This window comes from Camelus ferus, chromosome 30, assembly GCF_009834535.1.
Source record: "Camelus ferus isolate YT-003-E chromosome 30, BCGSAC_Cfer_1.0, whole genome shotgun sequence".
Classification (NCBI taxonomy): Eukaryota; Metazoa; Chordata; class Mammalia; order Artiodactyla; family Camelidae; genus Camelus; species Camelus ferus.
This window is the reverse complement of record NC_045725.1, coordinates 22,435,168-22,459,949: the sequence shown is the minus strand read 5'-3', so window position 1 is coordinate 22,459,949 and position 24,782 is coordinate 22,435,168. Positions and strand designations below refer to the sequence as shown.

At 43.8% G+C, this 24,782-nt stretch overlaps 1 protein-coding gene across 1 annotated transcript in view; it reads right to left on the bottom strand.

The window, feature by feature from the left end:
- Positions 1–24,546, bottom strand: part of LOC102521807 (O-acyltransferase like protein) — a 53,069-nt gene extending 28,523 nt beyond the window's left edge. The window contains exons 1-6 of the mRNA XM_032470450.1: positions 24,393–24,546; positions 12,974–13,113; positions 11,511–11,589; positions 5,900–6,041; positions 4,373–4,599; positions 213–392 (exon numbers count right to left, since the gene is read on the bottom strand). Coding sequence (XP_032326341.1) covers positions 213–392; positions 4,373–4,599; positions 5,900–6,041; positions 11,511–11,589; positions 12,974–13,113; positions 24,393–24,546 — 922 coding nt within the window. The remainder of the gene's footprint in view (positions 1–212; positions 393–4,372; positions 4,600–5,899; positions 6,042–11,510; positions 11,590–12,973; positions 13,114–24,392) is intronic.
- Positions 24,547–24,782: the final 236 nt, after the last annotated feature.

Sequence of the window (24,782 nt, the reverse complement as noted above, 5' to 3'; positions counted from 1 at the left end):
TTCACATCCTAGAGGAGGTGAAGGAACCACTGGACATTGGCCTGGAACACTCAGTTATGGGAGGCCATGGCTCTGTCTCTAAAGCAAAAGGAATGGCCACTCGTGGGAAGGCTGCAGGCTCCTGTCCTATGGTCCAACAAGACCCCCCACCCCACAAAGCTAAAGCTTCTTTCTTCCTCGACTGCTTGTAAAGATTCACTGGTTTTCCTCACCCAAAGACAGCCACGCGGTCATCTGGCTGGTGTGCCCCGAAATGATCCAGAGGAGGCTCAGAACGCGGAGGCCATTCAGGGCAGAGCACGTGCTCCCTGGCGTCTTTGTGGTCCAGATGGCCGGCATGTTCTTCTGCCAAGAAAAGCATCTCAGAGCACAGTCGATGGCTCCTAGGAACCCTGGGCAGGAGCGAAGGTGTTACTGTCCACTCTGAAAGCCAGACCACTCCCTGCGCTGCCCCACAAACGAGCCAAAACATGCAAACCAGTGATCATGGCTGTCACCCAGATGCTCCCTCCCTGTGACCCCGGACTGCTCAACTCACTTCTCCATGGTCCCCTCTTGATCTATCCGTGGACCTTTAGACATGGTCTCCCTCCGCTAGGAACCTTGACTTTCCCGAACAGTCTTGACCTGAGGTTGATGCTCACACCATGTCATACAGAATACGCTCCCCAAGCTCAGGCCTCGGGGAAGCCAACACCTGACCCCAGTCCTGCTTTACAAAGGGTTGGGGGAAGGGAGACTGAGACATCATTAAGAAACCACCTGCTCCATCAAGCCAGCAGTTCACTTGAAAGGGCATCCCTGGTGCCCTCCCAAGAATGAAACTCTTGCCAACAACATCCCTACCTGTCAAGGCAGAGGCATGAAAACAGAAGGGCAGTGGCACAGCAGCTAAGGGTGCAGGCCTTACAGTTAGTTGGACATTCCTGGCTCTGAATCTGACTCTTGTGTGTTAGCTCTGTGACCTCCGGAAAGTGAATTAACTTCTCTGTGCCTAAGCTTCCACATCTGCAAAATGGGAATCAAAGTAGATTTTATAAACATGGGATTATCATGAAAAACAAATGAGAGTGTTGCCTCTCCTACTTCTTTTTTAAGCCCTATTGCTTTAAGAAAGGTTAATCCCTTCTCCTTAACTTATTCCCCTTAATTTAAAAAAAAAATTTAACTTGCTTCACCCTGAGGGCCAATTAAGTGTCTGGAATTGTGGAATGGGAGCCTCCAAAACTCAAGTCGGCTCCGATAGACTCCTTTTCCTTCCTGGGTGTAGCTGGGTGCTTCAGACACTGTGCGCACAGGAAGTCCTTGCAGAATTGAAACTTAAAATCGAGATTGGGCTTGTAACCAAGCTCTGAGAATCTAAATCAGCTTCTTAAATGGAAAAATGTAAATAACTAGCATTTTGAGGTTCCAGCCGTAAATAGGAGTTTTTCCATCGGCGTCACTCTCAAATGTGCCTGCCTGACAGCACAAAGCTCACCCTTCCATTTAGAGGAATTTTAACTCACTGGGAATTGGCATTGTCACAGCACAATCAGCAGTGTCCTACACCTCGTGTCTGGCTCCCTGGGTTACATGAGAAGCCACATGTCGCAAAGGAACATCACAGGACTTGGGTTCTGCCCAGTTCCACCAATTCCTTAACCTCTCTGAACCTTTTTCCTCGCTTTTAAACTGAGCACACTTTTTGGCAGGGCTGTTGTGAGGATTCAAGAACAAGACTTGTCAACTATCTGGCCCGATGCCTCACTTGGCAAGCAAGCACTGAATACATTTTGCTGTCATTATTATATTTTCCGTCTAAATTCTGCTTGTGGGTGAACTTCACCAGCAGTAGCTATAAAATTGTCTGCAAATAACTGGTCTGTAGAGAAGACAGCCTCTCTGAGTCCCATTTCACTCATTTGTAACTGGAAAGTGTCATAAGCCACAGAAACACAGGGAGGATCAGATGAAACCGTGCACGTGGTCAGTGGTTCTCAAAGTGGGGTCCCCGGACCAGCAGCTTCAGCATCACCTGGGACTTGTTAGAAATGCAGAAAGAAAGGCTTTGCCTCAGACCTCTTGAGTCAGTCTTCGGGGGCAGGGCCTGGGAATCTGTGTTGTGACAAGCCTTCTGGGTGATTCTGATGCTCGCCAAAGTTTGAGAACCATAAATGTGACCATGCTTTGAATTTCTGGATTTTTTTCAATGATTATGACTAGGAGCCCACTTTAAGCAACAGACGACAGAGGAAGAGCCCCGACTTCCAGAGGGCAGAAATCCATAGCTATTTACTTCATGAAGTCATCCTCAAATATTCACTCATATTTTTCTCATCTAAATTGTAAGGAACAGGCTCATGTAACAGGAATCCACTCTAGGCAAATGCAATGATTGTTTGGAGGATAAGGAACAAGGAATCCAAATTTGGCTCTAAACTGCTCGAAGGCACAGTGGTCTTGTGTTGATCTGACTCACTGATGAGTGTGAGAGTGGAGAGAAAAAAAGTGCTAAACCTGGGGGTTTCTCCATCTCGATTTTATTTCCAAACATTCAGGAATGTGATATTTTACTCTGATGGTATTCGATTTTTTTTTAATGCTACAGCAATGGAACATAGAGTCCCCCCATTTTGAGACCACAGTTAAATGTAGCTGCTGAAAAAGTTAACGTAACCTTAGTGTCCTGATCAGAGAGTCTTACTTCGGGTGAAGAATCTATCATTTTAATGACTGATTCCTGGCACCATGCCAGGTGTGTCTGCTTTAAATCCTGTGATCTGGCCTTAAAATGTAGGGCTCTGGGAGTTAGCCTGCCACCCAGTGATAAGCAGTGGTGAATTATGGTGACTGTAGGCTCACCCTCCATCTGACAGGAGCACAGGGCAGGTCCCTGGAACCCAGGTGATCTCAGCAAGGTCAGTGCAGTGAAAGGTCTTGACCAGTTAAAGCCCCTGCCCTTTCCTCCCTCTCCTGGTTTAACTGAGAACACAGCAATTAGGAGGAGATGAGGGCACATTATCTCATTGAATTCCTTCAACAAATCTCATTATATGTCCCCATTCTACACATGTGGAAACAGGTTCCTAGAGGTCAAACAACGTGACCAAGGGCAGAGTTAGAAACCCAGGGGACAGCCAAGCATGTGCCCTGTCTGCCGTGCCCACCATGGAACCTTCCACATGGCGGCCAGGGAGCAGAGAGACTTCTTAAACCATCTCACGTAAGAAATAACTGAGAGTTTCTGCAACTTGGGGGAGGCCATCAAAACTGTCCTCAGTATCTGATGGGGCTATAAAGAAACAAGAGAGTAAGTAGGTTTATTTTCTGACACCCCAGAGTAGAAATTATAGGGCAGCAGGATGGATGCTGTGCAGAAGTCTGACATGAACATTCCTGACACGATGGGTTCCCAGGGCTTCTGATTTGGGAAGGAGTTTGCACTGGAACCTCTAAGCCTTCTCAGCTCTTACATCATCATCTCTCTACAAACACGCTTTTTCCCATATTTCTCTTTGTGGGGGTTTCTTGTTGGTGTTACTGCTGTTTCGTTTTTGCCTGAAGATCCAAACAGGGTTTGGTGAAGTCACCACCGTGCCTCTGCATTGGCTGTGTTCCCTGAAGCTGCTTGGTCACAGATTCATACTCTTCTTGTCCATGCATTGAAATTCGATTTTATATTTATCCCTCTCTTTGAAGTAAAGGAAGGACAACTGTGTGGATTTAAGGGGCTCTGCTAAAAATTATTCCACGTCTTCTAAAAGTATTTGCATGACGAGGTTATTCTTATTTCAGAATATGTCCATGTGTTTGCTTTGTCTTGCATATGAGCAGGTGGAAATGAAGGTAATACTCTTGATTTTTAACTAAAACACAATCCGGTGTGACTTCTCACTGCCCAGCCTCACCAGGCTGTGCGGGGTTATCTATTTCTGCCTCAGGTACCCTCTGCCGTCTTTTAATCCCCTGTGTCGCACACATACTCCCCTGGCTTCAGTTTACGTGGAAGTCAGTTACCTCGGTGATGCCAGGAAGGCTCTGTGAGTCATCTGTGTAGCTGTGACGCTGAAAATAGACGTTGTGCTCATGAAATTGACCCTTAGGGGATTACGAGAGTGAAACCCAATCACTGTTCTGACCTAGTCTTTGAGTTGCACAAAAACACACTGCATAATTGTGCCCAGGAAAGAAAGCAGCATTTTCAGTGACCTCGCCTTAACACACTGATGGTAAACAAAGACTCAGTTATGAGGAGCAGAGACCCAACCTCCAGCCGGCGTTTAGACGCTGTCAGGCACCACTAGAGTCCAGCACCGCAGGGATTCTTTTCTGACGCTGTGGTCATCTAAGTCACCGCTCAGGAGCGGTTTTGGTTTGTAGAGATGCTTACTTTTTCCTCTGCTCGGGGTTCCTGACGGTGAGAGATGAGCCAGGCAACCCGTCCGTCGGATTCTGTTCTCTTGCTCACTCCCCACCGTCTCTCTCAAAGGCAGACTCCCATAAGTGGCCGGATGTGCCTCGGATACGGGGGATGCCCTGCGGTCTGACCCCCACCCGGTGGCTGCCACATAGACAGTTCCAGCCAGAGGAAGGGCGAGGCCCAGCAAGGTGAGGAACCTGCAGGGACAAGACATATGTGTGACCAAGCCTGACCTCACACCAGCACCACAGTAAGATGCAGAGAAGACATCCTAGGGAAAAATAAAACCACTCCAGCCCCCTATTAAAATAGAGGCAAATGTTAATGGCTTTAAGAGTTAGGAGTAGCTTATTTTTTTCTTTAATTTTTATTGACGTGTAGTTGATTTACAATGTTAGTTTCAGATGTACAGCAAAGTGATTCAGTTATACATACACATATGTATATATTTTTCTTTTCAGATTCTTTCCATTATATATTATTATAAGAAATTGAATATAGTTCCCTGCTATACAGTAGGTCCTTGTTAAGAGTAGCTTTTTTTTAAAAACACCTTTATTGTGGTATAATTGCTGCACAGTAAACTAAGGAGTAGCTTTCTAAGAAAAAAATGAAAGAAATTACAAAGACAAAGGGTAGCAGATTTCACTAAACTCGTTACAATTGTGAAAGAAAAAATCATAACAACCAAAAAGCAGCCAAAATACTGAGGAAGATATTTGCAGCTCATATGACTAAGGATTCATATCTTTCCTGGACAGAAGGAACTTTAAAAATCAGTAAGAACTGGGAGGGGAGGGTATAGGTCAGTGGTAGAGTGTGTGCTTAGCATGGATGAGATCCTGGGCTCAATCCCCAGTACTTCCATTAAAAATAAATAAATAAATAAAATTAAAATAAATAAACCTAATTACCTCCCCCCACCAAAAAAAAAAATCAGTAAGAACCCAACTAACACAGACATGGAAAAGGGAGTGAAAGGTATGAATAGCAGATAAACTTAGAAAGAAAAACCCTCATTACCAATTTTTCAATATGTAAATTAAACCAATTTATTATCTGTCAAATTGGCACTAGTTTTTACAAAGGGAGCTTTGGATGCTGGTGACAGGCTGACAGAACAGACACGGGCATCTCCTGCTGGGGGCGGTGCAAGCACCTTAGTAAGATTGCTGATATATTTGGGGGAGAAGCAAAGCCTCAAATAAAAGAAATCCGTCTTCGCTGGTCGCATGATAGGAACAGGAATATTTGGGGACAGGGTGTGTTTCTCAGTGATCTTGAAAACCCACCACATTTGAGTGTAGCCAGTCCTTTCTCTAGAACACTAGCAGATTTTCTTGTTTAAGGTAAATGATTTCCCCCCATACAAACAGCACTGGCCAGACATCATTCAATGAATGAAAATGAAATGGCTAAGTGTAGCTGGTGAGTGGAAGCTGGTGAGACAGCCCAGCATATACATCCCAGAAAGGTCCCTGAGATGCCCATACTCACAGACACACAGCAGCAAACGTGTCTAGGAGGAATAATCCAGCAGCACATCTGGCCACACCCCCAACAGACGAGGAGGAAGAATTTATTGTAAAGAGAGGGAGAGAAGGAGCCAAAAATGAAGCATTTCTGAATCTTAAAATATCTACCAAGAGACAAAAAAACAAAATTGCATTAGTAACACTTTACTTGGCAGTAAATACTTGACATTTTGCCGTCTATTATTGCGAAATTAAGCTTTGATGTTAAAAAGGGCAGCTGGCTTTTAATACACCCGATTTAAGGAGGGGGAAAATAGAGCATAAAGATGCTGAAACTCACAGAACCAGGCTTAGCCCTGCTGGAGGTGGGCCACAGGTCTCCTGAATCCTGTCTGCCCAGACTCTGCGCCCTTTCCCAGCACACGGCCCTGGGAATGACAGTCCTACCACCAGCTCCAGTCTTTCCGTGAGCAGGTCCCCACCAGAGAGAGAAATGCAATATGAGATGGAAAAATATGATGGAGGCCACAGGCTGGGAAAAGGTGCTGAGACTGAAGCTAAGACACACCAACCTGGGATGCAGCTAAGTAGTCACCACGAGAAATAGTTTGAGAAGATATTAGTAGTAAGACTAGGGGGCAGTAGTCTCAAACTTTAGCATGCCTCAGAGTTACATGGAGGGCCTGCCTCCCCTCACAGCAAGCTTCTGATCCAGTCCGACTGGGGTGAGGTCTGAGAATTTACACTTCTAACAGACTCCCAGGAGATCCTGCTGCTAATCCAGGTGCACGCCTTGACAACCGCCTGGCCCAGGGGACTTCCAAAATCTCAGCAAAGGACAGGGGACACAGCATGGTGCGATCAAATAGCAACACCAGTTATAACAACAAAAAATGTTACATTAAGTGCCCACTCGCTGTCGGACACATCTTGGTCATTATTTCTAATGAGTCAGCAATCCCGTAAGGAGCTATTGTTTACCTTATTTTACGGGCAAGGAAAATCCTCCTCGGATAAAGTAAGGAATTTGAGCACAGAGGTTAAGAAAACAGGGTCTGCAGTTTGGGACGCCTTACTATCTGACCATGGGTGAGCTTGTCTAATCGCTCCGTGCCTCAGTTTCCCCATTGGGAAAATGGAGATAATAGTACCTACCCCATAGGGTTGCTGTGAAAATTAAATGTAGCAAGAACTCTGAAGTACTTAGAAAGTGTCTAACCTTGTGGGGGAGGGTATAGCTCAGTGGTCGAGGGCGTGCTTAGCATGTACAAGGTCTTGGGTTCAATCCCCAGTACCTCCATCTAAAGGGAAAAAAATGCCTGGCATTGAGTAAAGGCTCAGTAAGCACTGGCTATCTTTATTATGGTTGCTGCTGACTGGCAGGGCCAGAAGTCACCCCAGGACTGTGTAAACTTGAAGAAGGCAGTCTTTTTAATCCCTCAGGCTACCTCATCTCGCATTCTGGAGGTTTGGGTTTGGGCCACTTGCTGTGTGACCCTGGGCAAATCACTTAACTTCTCTGGGTCTCATTCTCTCTTCTATGTAATGAGGAAGGGTGGGTTGGACATCCCTTCCACCTCCAGCGCCCACTGTTCCCATGGTTGTGACCAGAGGGTTTCTGAATTGTCCAAAGATGAATAATGTGTGATTCGTTGTGAGTCTTCATTGTCACCTGTTAAGGGTGGAGATAAGGAGCAGGCATTGTCCAGGTGTCCTCAGCCCTGGCCAAAAGTGAGGGGGCTCCATCAGTGGGTCCCTCAGGGGACACGGCAGCAGAATTCTCATCCAATTCCATTTGCTCTGAATTGATGCTCCCCGGGCTACTTCTTGGCAATATTTGAATTTCCCTAATAAACTCCTCCAGTGAAAAAGAAGTGCACTGACCTACCGACATGTCTGTTCCCCTTGGAGGTTCTAGTCTAATTTTAAAAGAATCAACTGGGTTGGTTTTTGTTGTTGCTGTTTTTTACAGTGACCCACTCCAGAGTCTCTGGCTGGTGTGAATCAGGCCCTCAGCCTGATGGCCCTGGATGAACTGAGAAAATCAGCTTCCTCTACCTGCAAAGCAAAACCCAGCTCCTCCCTGTGGTGACCTTCTGTGGACATCCTGAGAGGCCACAGCAGCCACAACCTTCCTCGTCACCTTTAACTGCACAGCACACATGGGAGGTCACGGGGAAATCCAAAAGCAAGATGTAAAAGCTTTGTGGTTTAGCTACACTATTGAAAAAAAAACCAACTTTTTTTTTTAACTTTAATGTAGGACCCTCCATGCAACAAAAACCACAAGACAACAGAATTAGGAATAAAATGATACAGTATACCCCTGGGCTCTCAGATTACGTTTCCTTCACCTTCTATTGTTTTCAAAAGTGCTTTTTGTTAGGTCTGACCCCTCCCTTCCCAAGGACAGGCTTAACGGCAGCTGGAAAAAGTGCCCCAGAGGTCTCAAATGATAGTCTTTCTGCATCTAAGTCATAGAGGAGCTGCCTCACTGGCCCCAAAGCCAATTAAAGCAAGTTACAACAGACGTCGCATCAGCTGCCCCGGGGGGAATCCTCCGCATGTCAGCAGTTTGTCCGCGGATGGAATCTGAGGCGTCAAACAATAGCGTCCTGACCCAGAAAGACACAGGAGACGCAGGCCCTCTCTGCTGAGCAAGCAGATGTGGAAGTCAATCCATGGGGTTAACAATGCCCCCTTAACCCCAAAGATAGTTCTGGCTGGGCACTAACAACATGACTGTCCAGCTCCGCCCCGCTTCATCACCATACCACTGTGCAGTCTGGCAGTGACTCTTAAACCTCTAAATAGCTCGCGCCTTTCTCGGGCTGTGTCCTTCCCGTGGATGAGATGCTGTGGGGCCAAGGGAACCTGCCCCTTCTCTAGTCCACACTCCGAGTGTCTAGGGCCCCAGAATTGCAGTGGGGCTGGGGGGGGCGGGGCTTAGGTTATCCATACCCCCGTCCGATGGAGTGAGGAGGCGTCTTAAGTCACCCAGTTGGTGGTACTTTGTTATAGGAACCCTAGGAAATGTTACAGTAAGTGGTGCTGAAATACACAGACATGAACTGTTCGGGAACCAGCCTATGACTGGGTTTGTGAACATCACAGCCAAATTTTATCTAGACTTTCTAGTGTTCCACATTTTCCTTCTCAGGACTCACACAAAGTCTGTTGGTTGAAATTTTATAACATCCTAGACAATCACACTATGCAGCTTTTTGCCTAAAAGCAGTATGTTCTGACCTGCCCAGAATATTTTTCCCTCTCTCTGCTGTCCTGGGCTCATTTCTTCTTGGCTTGCCAGCCACTGTCTTCTACTGTACACTCCCTGCCCTCCTGCTCCAGCTGAGTAAAATTTGTACAAACAGCTACTGCTGAGCTGGTTACTCCCACATCTGTAGAGGAAATATTGGCAACGCCATCAAAAAGCTTGAAGGAAGAGCCAACAAATCCTTTCCAGATGGGGACCTTTTCCCCTGGGCACAGATGCTCCCATTTCTGTCTGCTGCCTCTGTGCCGAAGCCGGAGGGACGCCTTGGCAGTGAGGACTAAATTCCACTAATATATCCTCCCAAGTCAGCTCTGCTCACCCTAATCAGGGCCCTTCCTTTTTCCAGGAAGAAAGAGAATTATCAAAATATCTTTGTATCAAGAACAGTTTCTAACCTTCCATTTTACTCTAATATCAGCTCTGGCGAATAAGCTTAGCGTCAGCCAGAGAAAGCAGGCTAATTGATACATCTCTTAAATCACCATGACCACGAACTCATTACACTTGGTCATTTATTCACTTGAAATGCTAATAACTCTGCAAATTTACCTTTGTTTCTAGGATATGTATGGCTTCTCCAATAAGAAATGAAATTTAAGTTTGATACATAACAACTGGTTTTCTTTTTAAGAGCACATGAAATATTTGGCTAAGATAGAGAAGTAATATATTAGGAGCTGCTGGGATAATCATAAATTCAGAGGACAATTTAAGGTTATTGAAAACTAACTGCAATAGCAACACTTAAAAACAGGGCTTTTAACAATGTGTGTAATATTGTGATATAATAAGAAATTTATATTTAGACTTCATCCCTGGTTCCTGGGACTGAGCTCCTAAAGCCCCTGGAATTTCCTGAGTGAAATGGGGGTGAGAAGAGCATCTGTCGTAATTCATTATAAGCCCCTTTCGACTGTACTGGAGTTTAAGCTAATAAGGTGACTTCTGGAGGAGGGAGCTGGTTGTCAGGGGAACCAACCACGTGATTAAAGGGTTGGAACTTTCAGCCCCATCCTCAACCTCTGGGGAGGAGAGAGGGCCTGGAGATTGAGCTAATCACCAATGGCCCATGATTTAATCAATCACCCCGACAAAAATGGAGCCTCCATAAACACCCTAAACGAAGGGGTTGGGAGATGCTGCAGGCTGGTGAATACACCGAGGCGCTGGGTGGGTGGTGCACGCTGAGGGGGCAGGGAAGCCCTGTGCCCCGTCCCACATACCTTGCCCTGTGTGTCTCTTCCATTTGGCTATTCCTGAGTTTTGTCCTTTATAATAAAGCAGCAATATCATGGGTTTCTCTGAGTTCTGTGAGCCGTTACAGCAAATTATCAAGCCCGAGGAGAGGATCCCAAGAACCAAAGTTCCCGGGAACCCCTGATTTGCAGCCAGGTTGGACAGAAGTAGCAGGTAACCTCGGGACCCACTACTTACAACTGGCATCTGATGTGCGGGGGGCAGGCTTGCGGAACTGAGCCCTTCATGTGTGGGGTCAGCACTATCTCCAGATAGTGTCACAACTGCATCCGGTGAGGAGGAAACTCATACATCTGGTTTTGTAAGTGAAGTGTTTCGTGCATAGGGAAAGAGTGTTGTCATTTTACGGTGTCATGTTTGTTCTTATTTGGATAACTAGAATAAATACAAAAGACACTAGCAAAAAAAAATTAGGCTTTAAAGCTCTTCCTTGGAAATTTTTGAAAGAGTTCAAGGAAATCAAACCAGTTTCCATGTAAACTTCATTATGAGCAGTTACAGTCAGAAGCGATTATAAGGCTGCAGAGAGTTAGGGGCAGACCGAAGGGCACGGTCCACCCCTCCCTGTACAGAGGAAGAGGCTGGAGCAGGGGGAGATTAAGTTATTTGCCCCGGATCACACAGCTGAGCGGTGACAACCAGGGCCAAATGCTGGTCTCTTAACGCTAATCCATTACAACATGCTGGCTTGACACGGTCCCAGTTCAGAAGGGCCTTCTGGATTTGGTATCTGGGCCACACACGGACCACAGCAGAGAACACGAACAATATGGAAACCAGATACCACCCAAAGCCTTTCTTCAGGCTCAGCCAGGCAGCTGAGGGTGAGGGAAGATTAAGTTTCAAATTTTATTCCATAAAGATTCAGCTCCTACCTTCTAGTCAACGTCTTTTTCCTCCTTTCAACCCACTCCCTTCCTGTTCCACCATGTCCACTCCCACGGCCCCTGCCCCAACTCCATTAGTCTCAGCTTGTTGGATATATCAGGATGAAAGGTTGGTTTGATCCTGAAAGAATGGCCAAGAGGCTCTAAGGAGTTGGAGTTTTTCAAACTTAATGGTGAGACAATAGTTTCACTGGCTATTCTTTTGGACCTACCCAGCTGAGACATCTCAGTCACATCCTCTTCAGCACAAGAATCAGGGACACACACGCCCACGCTGTAGTCAGCGCCATCCTGGGAAACACAATGCCACAACACCCTTTAGTATTAGTGTCTGTAGAATATATGCATGTTCGGTCCTAAGTAAGGCTGTCGCTGTGCTTCCCATGAATCCAGCAGATTGGGAGAAGCGGGAGGAAATGGTGCTAGAAGAAGGAAAATTTGCTGACTTCTTTGTAGATGGCTTTTCCGTTACAGAGTATTTCAAGTGAATTTACAGAACATCAGATGCATCCATATTTAAATAAAAATATGCTCCAAGGGTTAATGTAGCTGGCTGTTTAAAAAGCAGCCACCATTGTGGGACAGACTGCCCCAAAGCAGCCCTCTCCTGTGTTACAGGTCATTAAGAGTTAACACTCCTACAGTGAGTTTTCAACAAATTTGCCAAGCTGCCATTTCTTCGTAGCAGGATGCGGTGTAGCAAGTAAAAATTTTATTAATAAATCAAGCCAATCATTAGAATGCCAGTCCCAATAAAGCAAAGATCAAATTATAAACAAAAATTGCTGAGATGCCTCTTCTAAACACATAACTTACATGATTGTGGAGGTCTGACCTTTTGCTCCGATATTAAAACCATTAATCTGCTTTGAAAATAGGATATGACATTTGTACATACTGATTAAGCCCCCAAGCAATCGTTGTCAAATTCTCAGGGTGACAAATGGAGCTGGCTGATAATCTCCCTATCTCCGGTGGTTAACCATTCTGAAACCATTTTATAGTGTTAACATCAGAGAGCTTGGATTCCTTTTTTTATACAATTGTTATTAGCCAACCAGTAATGTATTTTGTTTTAGTGTTGTGCAGCATTCGTAAAGTCTATCTTTGTATTTCATAGGAGGCTGTGCTGTTCCTAGGGTTTTTTTTCCCCCAGCAGTAAAGAATTAACATGTTTTGAAGACAGTGAGCCCTGTGACTTCAGTCAATTGATTTAGCGATGCACTTATAAAAGTCCCCACCCACCTGCTGGGATAACCTCGAATTCACATCTTGGAGCTCTGTTTCTGGGAAAGGATTATGGGTAATGGGAAGTCCACTTCCCTTCCATGAACTGATGGTGAGTCAGGAGTTAATGCCCGAGAACACTGGCTGGGTCTTGACCTTGGATTCCCCAAGAAGGTCGTCCAGAGGTCTTGTCCTGTGCACTGTGGTAGGAGGAACATTTGAAGGCCTGTCTGGTTTGTGGACACCTCCTCCTATAATGTCCCATACTCAGAACATGCAAGCAAGTTTCTGCCAACTGTTTTAAATTTAGTTTTAACTTTTCCCAAAATATCTTAATAGTTTGTTGTTTCAGTTAAGATAAGTAGTCAGTGGAGTGGTATCAGTTTCCATATCATGAACCCAACGTTCACTAGTCCTTCAAGAGAGTGTGCTCAGAGCCCAGGCTCACCTGCAGGACATGAAGCTTGCAATACTGCCCTCGGAAGCGGCCCGACGGCGCATGGGTGGCAAGACACTCACTGTACGATCCCAGCCTGTCCACATTTCCGCTAAGAATATTGCTCCCAAGCTTCCCAACGGCGTCATACACTGAATTGCAAAGCAAAAGAAGTGGGCAAAGTTAGCTTCCGTGTGTCACTTTAAAATGAATTTGTGGGCATTCAGCATCACCTTCTAAACCTCTCAGAGTTGAATGACCAAAAGAAAAAAAAGACAGATATATTCAGATGGCACTCTTGAGCCTGCATTTTGCATCCACAGCCCCTCCCTTCATTGAGGGAGAACAGTGATGTATGTCTGTTGTTTAAAATATTTAAGCCATTTAAGTTTTCTCTTCTGTCAAGTGCTTGTTTATATCCTTTGCCCATTTTTTAAAGAATTTCCTTTCTGATTTGCAAGAGCTCCTTATTATTCTATATATTGTTCCTTGTCTACCTGAGCCGTTGAAAATACTTATTCTCAGTCGGTTATCTGTCAGTTCTTTACCTATGGTGTCCTCCATTGGACAGAAATCCATTCTTTCGAGCCTGCGATTTTTATTTTAGTCTTTGAGCAATCTTTGTCCTAATCAAGACTGACTACATAATTAGCAGGGCTAATGCAGAATAAAAATGCAGGGTCTTTTGTTTAAAAATTCATTAAGAATTTCAAGATGGCGACAGCAAATCACACTTACAGGAAGCATGGAGCCCTTTTATGTGTGGGGCCCTGTGTGACTGCGAAGGTCACATGTCTATAAAGCCAAACCTGGTTCTGATACCAGAACCATATGGTTTTTATTATTACAGATTTAGGGTATATTGAGTATTCCACTTTCAGTCTTCCTTTCAAAGTTGAGGTAGTTAATATATGTGGACTGTTAATCTTTCACACAAATTTCAGGAATCCATATTCAGAAAATTTCAGAAAATTTCAGAAAATTTTCAGAAATTGTGGAAAATTTCAGAAAAAGTTTATTGAGTTGCTCAAAACATCCAACGAGAATATTAATGAAAATTACTTCAAATGTATAGATTATACGGGTGGGAACTGACATCATTTTTGTGTCAAGCTATCATTGGATGTCATGCAATTTACTCAAATCTTCTTCTGTGTTCTCATTTATGCTTTTATATTTTTCCTCAATAATCTTAAAACAGATTACATAAACACTTCCAAGTTAGTATATAGTTGACTCTTTTCCTCAGTATTTTATTTTCAATTATATTTTCCAACTGATTGTTGCTGGTGTGGGAAAATGCTATTGATTTTTGTAATTTGTCTGGTATCTGGAGAATTTGCTGAACTTTCTTTTTAGTTTTACAGTCTTATTTCTTCCTCTCTAATCCTTAGGCCACTGTTTTGTTTTCCTTTTCTAGTTTTGGAAAGTTAGAGTCAAATTTATAAAGTGAGTTTGTCACTTTTTATTTTCTGGAACAACTATATAGCTCAGTGGTGGAGCGTGCAGGAGGTCCTGGGTTCAATCCCCAGTACCTCCACTAACAAAAAAAAAGAATCAGAGAGGAGTATCCACAGTAGCTAGTAAGGATTAGAGCTGTGTGTTCAAACCCATTTTAATCTGAACCCATAACCCTCTAAAATATACAAAAAGACTCTTTTTGTTTGTCAGTTTTGTATACAGTTTCTTATAAATAACTAAAGATAATGATCTCCTTAGAGTGAGCGGGGAGAAAACCCCAAATACAGTTTGGCAAACTGTGCAGCTCCTCTTGTATTTGTCTCTGTCTTTACTAATAATTGAGTTCCTGAGATTTAATCTAGAAATCAGGTTGAAGGAACGGCATTTTGCCTACATGTGTGCTTTTTAAAACAGTAATACGTTATTTTGAAAAGCTCCTGGCCATAACTGGGCAAACAAACGGTCCTTCCTGTGCTTCCTGGGGTAACCTGACTTTCGCCATGAACCTTTGCCTCTTCTGGCAAGCTCTGAGCCACTTGGGCTCAGCCAGTGGGTGTCTGTTATCACTGGCCTCTTTCTTATGGGTCTAAGTGTTCCAGGTTATTGCCTGTAATGAGCATAACTGACTCTACCCTTTTCCCTCCCATAAGTATGACTCTCTGTGGCTCTGACCACACTCAGAACCTTAGAGCTGGCATCCATGGTCACATGTAGCCAGTAATCATCATTTCAGCTTAAATGGTCTGTATCATAAGACTGAGCACATCCCTCCCCTCCTTACGACGTTTTCAAGGCACCGTGAACAAAGTTAAAAGGTAACTCTCAAAGGAAAGGACATATTAATAACTCAGATAAAGAACTATATTCAGATCATATAAAGAACTCTTACAAATCAGTAATTTTTTAAAAGTCAAAGAAACTGATTTAAAATCTGCTAAGGATTTGAAGAAGCAACTCTTGGAGAAGGAAATCCAAGGGACCAATGAATATGAGAAAGTTGTTCAGTCTTATCAGGAAACCACAATTAAACACCACTTTTTTCTACCCCTCTGACTGGTACAAATTTAGAAGGATGATACAATTGAGTGTTGGTAAGAATATGCAGGAATAGTTCTCTCAGTGCAGCCTCCTGGCTCCTACTCTCTCTCCTAACAGCAACTAGATTTTCTTTTGGAAAATTACCAGTTTCCAACTGCACATAGTCTTTTTTGTGTGTATATATATATATTTTTTAATTGAAGTATAGTCAGTTTGCAGTGTGTCAATTTCTGTTGTACAGTATAATGCTTCAGTCAGACATGAACATACATATATTCGTTTTCATATTGTTTTTCACCGTAAGTTACTACAGCATATTGAATATAGCTCTCTGTGGTATACAGTATGAACTTGTTTATTGGATTTTGTGAGAATCCCCTTGTATTTTGAAGCGAGAGATACTCTACCAGAGTTCAGTAGGTGTTCTGAGCGATTCAGTGGGTTTGTAGATGTAATTCTTGGTGTATTTGTGGGAGAGGGCAAGGTGTGAGTCTCTCTACTCTGCCATCTTGGCAACAACTGCACGTAGTCTTGACAAAAAGTCAAGGTGCTCTGTCCTCTCATTCTTGAAGCTGATGGGGTCCCTGGAGGCTGCTTTTGCTCTGCCATCCCCCTCCCCATGACACAAGGTCAACCATCTCCCAGGACTAGTGTGGAGTGAGTCAAAGCCCAAAGCAAAGTTTGGACTTCATTCATCCACAGGTGGTTTCCTGAGAGGTTGCAGAACAGGCACCACCGTGGAGACCATTTGGACCTCGCTGGTCCAGTGACCGGTTCCGAGCCTAACAGGTATTTTGCCTTTCTCTCCATTCTGTGAGCTGCCCCATAGGCTGACGTTAAACTCCCCCTTTTTGCTGAAGGTTGTCAGAGTTGATGTCTGTGGTTTAACTGAAGGCTTCTTCCTAACTGTGTCCCCAGTGACCCAGCAACTCAACATCCCAGAATCTGCTCCAGGGAAACACATATGAGCACACAATTTGCAGGATGCTTGTGGCGGTAATGCTTGTAAAGGCAAAAAATTGTACAGAAGCTATTGAAAAATCCATTTTTTGGGACAAAAACAGCTTAAGGTTGGCAATTGCAAATAGTTCAGCCTCTAACAGGAGAAAGTGGAATGAGCTATGGTACTTTCGCATGCAACAACTAAAATGAGAAAGATCTATATTTGCTGCTATTGGAAATGGTCCAAGACACATTATATTATGCAAGGGGAAAAAAGCTTAAGAGCAATAAATATATTTTTCAATTTTACAAAGCAAAACAATATCTTTCTGGTAGATATATATGCACAAAAGTGCAAGGAGAAAGTTCTGGAAAGTTCTAGAAGGATACACACCCATTGCTAACAGCTGTCATCCAGGAAGGGGACTGAGAATTGAACATGCAAACAAAAAAGACTTGAGTTTTGTCTCTGTTGTTTCGATTCCTTTACAATAAGAATAGAGTCATATGTTATTTAATATAGTGTACAAACAATAAAATATGAACAAAATTGTAAAATCCGTCATGTTAAAAAATCTTCAGTGGCATTCCGTCATCTAGAGTAGGAGTTGGCAAACTCTGGCCCTGCCTGTTTTTGTAAGGAAAGTTTTATTGGAACACAGCCATCTCACTTGTTTACGTTTTGTTAATGCTGCTTTGTTAATACAGGCAAGGTTGTGTAGTTGCAAACAGAGGCCGTATGGCCCACAAAACCGAAATATTTACCATCTGGATTTTAGAGGAAAATTTTTGCAGACTTCTTATTTAGAGCTGTGAGTCCCAACTCTGGGCAGACAGTAGAATCACCTGGGGCATTTTTTAAAAAAATACTGATGCCCAGGGGGAGGGTGTAGATCAGTGGCAGTGTGTGTACTTAGCATGCACAATGTCCTGGGGTCAATTCCTGGTACCTCCTTCAATAAATAAAAATAAATAAACCTAATTACTACCCCCCCCAAAAAAAGTTTAACAATACAGTTTAAAAATGTACCTCCCCCCTCAAAAAAAAAGGAAAAAAAAAAAAAAAACCTAACACCCAGGCTCCACTCTCACAAAGGGTGGCCTAGCTAGTCAGGGGTGGGGCTTGGGCATTCATTATTTTTCATATGTTCCCAGGCGATAATATTTGCGGCCGGGTTTAACTTCTCTGATCTTTAAGGTTAATTCTAGGTTCCTGAACATGGTTTAAAAGCCCCTTGCTGGCCACACCTGCCCCCCTAGTCTCATCCTCCGACACCCACACCCTTTTCCTCCACTCCATTATACACAACGCGCCAGACCTGCACCTGTCTTTCTGCTTGGAATGTGCCTCCTTCCTGTCTGCCTGGCAAATGCTGACTCATCCTTTGAGTCTGGGCTGAAGGATGTTCTGCCCCAGGAAGGAGTCCACACTCTTGCTTAGTGTTTCGCACTGGAGGGGTGTAATTGTTGACCTGACCCCCATGTGAGGGAGGGGCTGTGCCTTCATCGGTAGATGTCTCAGAGGAGGAGCTCAAGAAACATTTACTGAATTAATTTAACTTTGAGGGAGGGGTTCAAATGCCCCAAATCCAGCTCCACAAATGTATTGTGAGGTCCTCTCTGTGTCAAAAACAAAACGGATGTATTTATTACAAATAGACTACATGATTTCCCACGTTCCTTCTCCATCACTGAGTTTGCCAATCCTGGTAGCCTGAAGTGTTAAGGATCTGGAACTAAAAGAGCCTGTCCTGACCCTTGGATGAAACCCTGAAGGACACATGTAGAGAGATTCCTAACTCTTCACTTGAGAAGATGAAATTCTAGTTCTCTTTCCAATTGGTATCTTGCTTTGTAAACGGATTTGATTTAGGGTTTTCTAGCTGAGGTTATTTTGTATGCCGTGCAAATTTTCAATTGCATTTGCTTCTTTTCTGGTTACGAATTCAAATGGACAGGTTGTCTTTTTCCCTCCCCATCCTTAATTAGTTTCTGTCAAGAACCTGGGACACCAGGTCATGGGCTCCATCCAAACTGAAATACATTGTGATTGTCACGGGAGGGAGGGATAGAATAAACTAGTGATTAATCCCACCTGCCACTTCAAATCGCATGACAGTTGTTCCAAGTTTCCATTTCCAAAAGATTAAAAACAACTTGTTTCTATTCCACCGAGCTAATTAGCAGACACATTTTCTTTCTCACGTGGTGGCAATATGTGAATATTAAAATACAGAATTGATTCATTTCTGGGTTTAAATGCAGGAAAGAGAGACCTTGGTCAATGGTCTTAAATTTTAGAACATGGATGCACTTATATCAGAAAGCTGAAGGCAGCAGAAGCTTCTAGAATGCTAAGCCACAAACAAATCCTGCAAGCAATGATTATCTTCAGCATTAGCTGCAAATATTTATTAAGATGGTGTGTTACACTGGAGATTTTTAAAACTAGAACTGAATAGTCCTTGCTCTTCAGTGGACATATGTAACATGCTAAGCACCTGTCTCCTGGGATCTCCTTGTTGAGAAGAGATCTGAATGTGCTATCACCTTGATATCCAAGTTCCTGAAGCAGGCTCTTTGCAAACACTTCCTGGCCATCCCCCTTACATCTGGCCACCTATTAATGTTCGATTTGAAGAACAAGAATAGTGTGTGCATTATTTCCTGTACTGCTATTACAAATCACCACAATCTTGGTGGCTTAAAACCACAGAAACTTACTCTCTCACAGTTTTGGAGGCCCGAAGTCCAAAATCAGTATCACTGAGCTGAAATCAAGGTTATTGGCAGAGCTGTGCTCTTTCTGGAGGCTCTAGCGGACAATCTGTCCTTTCCCTCTTCCAGCTTCTGGTGGCTGCCAGCATCCCTTGGCTTGTGGTCACATCACTCGGATCGCTGCCTCTGGGGTCACATCACCTCCTCTATGTGTCAAATCTCCCTCCAGCTCTGCCTCCCTCTTCTAAGGACTCACGTGATTGCATTCAGGGCCCATCTGGGTAAGCCGGGAGAGTCTCCCCATCTCAAGCTCTGTACCTTAATCACATCTGCACAGCTCTTGCTTCTATGTAAGCTAACAATCACAGGTCCCAGGGACTAGAATTGTAGATGTCTTTGGGGAGCCATGTTTCAGCCAACCACAACATGGATATTAGAAATTCAGTTAATCCCAGAAATGTTGCTGTGTCACCCTTTATAATGAGATTTTCTTGCTTTCAGCATCGTTTCTGTCCCATCTTCAGCAGCAGTGCAGGGGATGGCCCTGAATAAAACGCCCTCCAAACTGAGAGCCAGATGGGAAAAGAGGCAGTGTTTGAGAATGCAAGTCAAGCAGGTGGTCATTCCTCTGATGATGGTCAGGGAACAGGCTTGGCTGTGGCCAGTGACTGGCCAGGCCAGTGAGGTCTACCTATGGCTTGCCCCCGTGTAACAGGGTGTAACCATGGGCCTTGGCTTCCAGCAGAGAGGATGAGACACACAGACAGGAGACGTGAAGTCATCATTCCAAGGGATAAACGATGAAGCCAAAGGGAGTCGGTGATCAGGAAGGAAGCTCAGCGACGCAGCCATCAGGGTGGGCTCAGCGACCTGATGTAAGGACCAGGCAGGAGGGAGTCGAAGGGTTAAGAAAGTTTTATAGCAAAAGTAGCTGCTTGGGGAAGATTTCAAGGATGTTAGGAGATTAGAGAAAACAGGAAATGAAAAGCCCTGCAGGCTGCTTGGGAACCGGAGGCCTGCCCCTCGCCTCCCTCCTTCCGTCCCCAAGGAATAAAGTGCAGGGAACTGCAGGCGTCATGTGAAACCATCCGGACCTCAGTATGCTGAGCCCTGTTTTAATTCCATTAAATAAGTTCCCCCTGAAAGGCCTCTGCTGAGACAAGTGGGTCTGCTTGGACTTGATGACATGGCCGTGGGTGGGCCTGGTGTAGCTCAAGGGAAATGAGTTCCAGGACCTACCTGAGACTGCTTGTTTTGCCTTTTTGTTTTTGTCTCAGATAAAAAGCACATGCTTTTTTATTCTAGAGGGTGGTTTTGAGAGACCCTCACTCTCTCTGTTTGTTTCCTCATGCTGTCCTAACAAATTTCCCCAAACTGGGTGGCTTAAAACAACAGAAATGTGTTGTCCCACAGTCTGGAGAGTAAGTGTCTGAAATCAAGGGGTCAGCAGAGTTGGTCCCTGCTGGAGGCTCTGAGGGAGAACCTGTCCAGCCTCTGTCCCAGCTTCCGATGGTTGCTGGCAGTCCTTGGCATTCTTTGGCTTGTAGACACATCACTTCAGTCTCTGCCTTGGTGGTTATGCGGCAGTTCTCCCTGGATGTCTCTGTGTCTGTGTGTAAACTTCCTTATAAGGACATCAATCAGTGGATTATGACCCTCTCTAATCCAGCATGGCCTCATCTTAATTTGATCACATCTCTAAAGATCCTATTTCCAAGTAGGGTCACATCCTTGGTACCCAGGGTTAGGATTTCACATCTCCTTTTGGAGGACAGAATTCAACCCGCAGCACTCTCCAAGGCGAGATTCTAATCCAAGTCAAGCTACTCATTAGCTTGTGAGGCATGGTTGGGGAAGTTATGGGCCTGGAGAGAAGATGCAGCTGTGTGCTCGGGGAAGGTGTGACAAGTTTATGGAGAGATGGGATCCCAGGATGGTGGAAATGGGAGAGCACAGTGGGCCACGGCAAAGACCTGCAGAGATAACCCATCAGGTGCCCCATAGGACCAAAGACACATAATACGGCTTCAGTACCTCCTTTCAACAGTGTTTCTACTGTGTGTTCTGGTCATCTGCTCTTTAAATTAAATACATTTATACCAAGTGCCAACATAGAAGGGCATAAACCCTTCTTAGTTCCCAGGTGCCCTTCCTCCAGAGAAAAGATGGAACAAGATAAGATATTCAGCTAAGAGATATGAAATCATCATTCCAGAACATATATGGTAGAGTCCCCAGATTAGAATGACTGAAAAGGATACATGGACATATAGATAGACCTCTATCTCCATATATATTTAATAAGGATCACATGTTCACTGAATAAATTCACCATCCTATATTGGAGTCCAATATCAAAAACATAGCAGGGAAAACAAGTCAATGTGGGGGTGGAGAACCAAAAGAGGTGATGGAACAAAAGGGCAGGAAAAACAGTAAGAAACAGATGATCAGGTAGAGAAAGGGGAGGAGAGAGAAGACTAATCCCCATCAAGGAAGGACCGTCCCTGAATTAGAAACAGATGAGTTTTAAGGAGGATGGCAGTTAATAACCACAGTGGTCAAGGGGAAAGCAAATGGAAGAAAAAAATTATTTGGAGGGAGGATCCCAGAGTCTTTTAGGCCACAACTTTTTATATGTGGTAAGAGATTGAATGTAGATTTCTGTGGCTTATGGACTATAAAAATAAAATTAAAAAAAAAAAATCAGAAGCAGAGGGGTCAGAACACTGGCCTGAGGACTTCAGGAGTAAAAAGAGGGATAAAATCATACAGTGACCTAAGAAAGTGGCAAAATTACGGCACACAAAGAGTGTTTGATGGATTTTGTTCCATTTGAGACGGTGAAGGTGAGAGTGAGTGGAGAAGGGTGTTGGGAAGGAGGAACGGGACCTTCGTTTTAGAGTTGTGTTACCATATCCTCCTGTCCCGTATACTCCACACCCTTTGATCCGCCCTCCCACCACCAGAAGGACTGTCTGTCTCAGGCTCTAAGATCAGCCTCTCTCCCAGTCCAGAGCAGCAGCAACACCAAATCCCCTCTGCAAAAACAAACGTGTCTGCCTGAATCTCAAGACCCCTCTCTCCACATTATCCCTCAGACCCCACCCAGTATCCGAAGGTCTACTACTGTCACCCCTGTGCTTTGGATTGGGGACAGTTGCCGTAAGACATTATTATGCAACATTTAATATACTGAAAAGACATAAAGAAAAAAATAAGAAACACCTATGCTTCTATCACCCAGCTTAATAAAAGACCCATCATTTGAGATCTGATGGATCCTCAGTTACATCCCCACCCTCCCCACCCCCACTGAAAGGCCGCCTCTAGCGGAATTTGGAGGTTACCGTTCTCATGCACTTCTTTCCATTTGTACTACATACAAGTCTCCCAAAGCAACATGGTGCCTTAATTTACATTTTTTAAACTTTAGATACTATATATATTCTTCTACAACTTTTTTCCTTGATGTTATTTCTGCATATTCCCTCCATACTGATACATGTATCTCCGCTTCATTCCTTTTTTTTTTTTTTTTTTTTTTTGCTGCTGATTAGCTTTCTGGCTTGTTTCTCTGGTTGTGGCTTATTTTAGGCAGTGATTGAAAATGCAGGCTTGGGAATCAGATGTTCTGGGCTCAAATACTATCTCCACCAGTTATTTCAGCAAGATACTTTACATCTCTGTGGTTCAGTTTTCTCATTTATAAAATAGAGATGATAATAACACCCTCCCCACAGGGGGACCATTAGGACTAAATAGATGACTTTTGCACAGGGCTGGGAACAGAGCCTGCCATGTAAAAGTACTCCCTAAATATTGACTCTTATTATTTTCCCATCCACATGACTGTCAGGGAAACCATGCTGAGAGCAAAGATCGGAACCCCGCTCTGCGCTCAAAAATCTCAGGCAAAATGTCAAAGCAATGATGTTAAGTGTTCTCTGAGTGTTACAATGAAAATCAGCTAAAACAACCACAAATAATAACATTAAATTAAGTAACACTCATGTATCCCATTTACACACATCATTCAATTCTTTCTTGGACCATTCAACTTTAGGAAATTTGTTTAACTAAAAAAATACAAGATTTTCAATTTTCAGGCCCCTGCATATGGAACATCATTGGTGCGTGGCTAGAGTAACTTGTAAGGCAAAGAAAGCGTGAACAAGGCTGTGACTAATGATGGCAATATGTACCACCACCTCGTCACCAGAAGTCCAAGCCAGTCATCGCACCTTCTGGATTTTCTTGGCCAGCTCATTTGGCCTGGGTTTGTCAGAATGTTCTCTGTCAATATCACCAAGTGTTGCAGCAAAACATAATCAATTCCAAAATAAGAGTTGAAGGTGGTTATTGAACTCATTGGGTTCAAATATTGGGACGTATAATCCACTGTAGACTGGCACTTGCTTCAAATCGCGTGCTATTTCGAATTACCCAATGTTAGATCGAAACTTTTGTTTATCTTTGTAATGTAGATTATGCTACTAAGGGTTTTCCAAGACAAAATACATTAGTCATGTGCTCAAAATGGAAATGCAAATTGCTGTGATAGTTTTCCTGGCTTTGAAAAGCATGAGTTTTTACATTTTTCCTTGTGAGCGGTTCACATCAGCATCAACAATGAATCATTCTCCTGGAGAGGTTATCCCACGGAAAACGGATCTGATCTCCTGCCTGTTTCTGGCAAGAAGGTGTATGTCCCTTTGGTTGTGAAAGTAACTGGGGAAACTAACAAAAAATAAATTACGGCAGCCTGACATCCTCCCGTATCACATGCAAAGAGGCCTGGCCTACTAACTTCTTCCAATTTGAGCCAGTGCACTCACCAAAATGCTCCTCAGAGTTTACTATGAGGCAAATAATAGTTTAAGACTTGTTTCCTGAATAACGAAGCAATTCTTTATCAAAGGCAGACTAAATGTCTAGAAAAGGAAATAAACCAAGCCGTCCCATGTGACAGTGAAATGTTACCAATTTCAATAATAGTAAACAGCATCATACAATTTACCATCTTCCTCTTATTAAGAGTTGGTCCCATGAGATTCCTTCTGGCTGGAATTAATACCACCTCCTCTATCGCCTTCTGCAACAAAAATTCCTCCTCCCTCAATTCCTGGCACAATTTGTAAGTTGAGGCTTGTCTTCTCTTTCCTATTTGGTTCTGTGTTTTTAATTCTCCAGAGTTTTTCTAAAGAGCTCCCAGCACAAATCTGACTGCCCTGTGTTCACCTATCCAAAGGGCCAGGAAAAACCTACTTACTTCTTAGAGCGTATTCTTTGGGCTCCACTGAATTCAGGTCAGAAAGGAATTCATCAGTGTCCTGCATGCACTTGAGAGAAATGTTTCTTGCAGGAAAAACAAAAGGTAATTGAAACTGAAAAGACAGCAGACAAAACAGTACAGTCGGGACCATCATTGGTCAGGACCTTAACCTGTCAGGATAAAACTCGCCTCTTAGACAAAGAGCCTTATATTTATGAAACACTAGTCTATAACGTGTTGGGGGAAATGTGACATTCTCGCCCCTTAACATGCAGAGACAAGCTGTGTCTCCTCAGCCACCTGCAAAGCGGCCAAGCTGAACAAACCATGGAAACCGATTTGTAGACAACTTGTTATTGTTGAGTAAAACCATGCTGTGGATGTGGG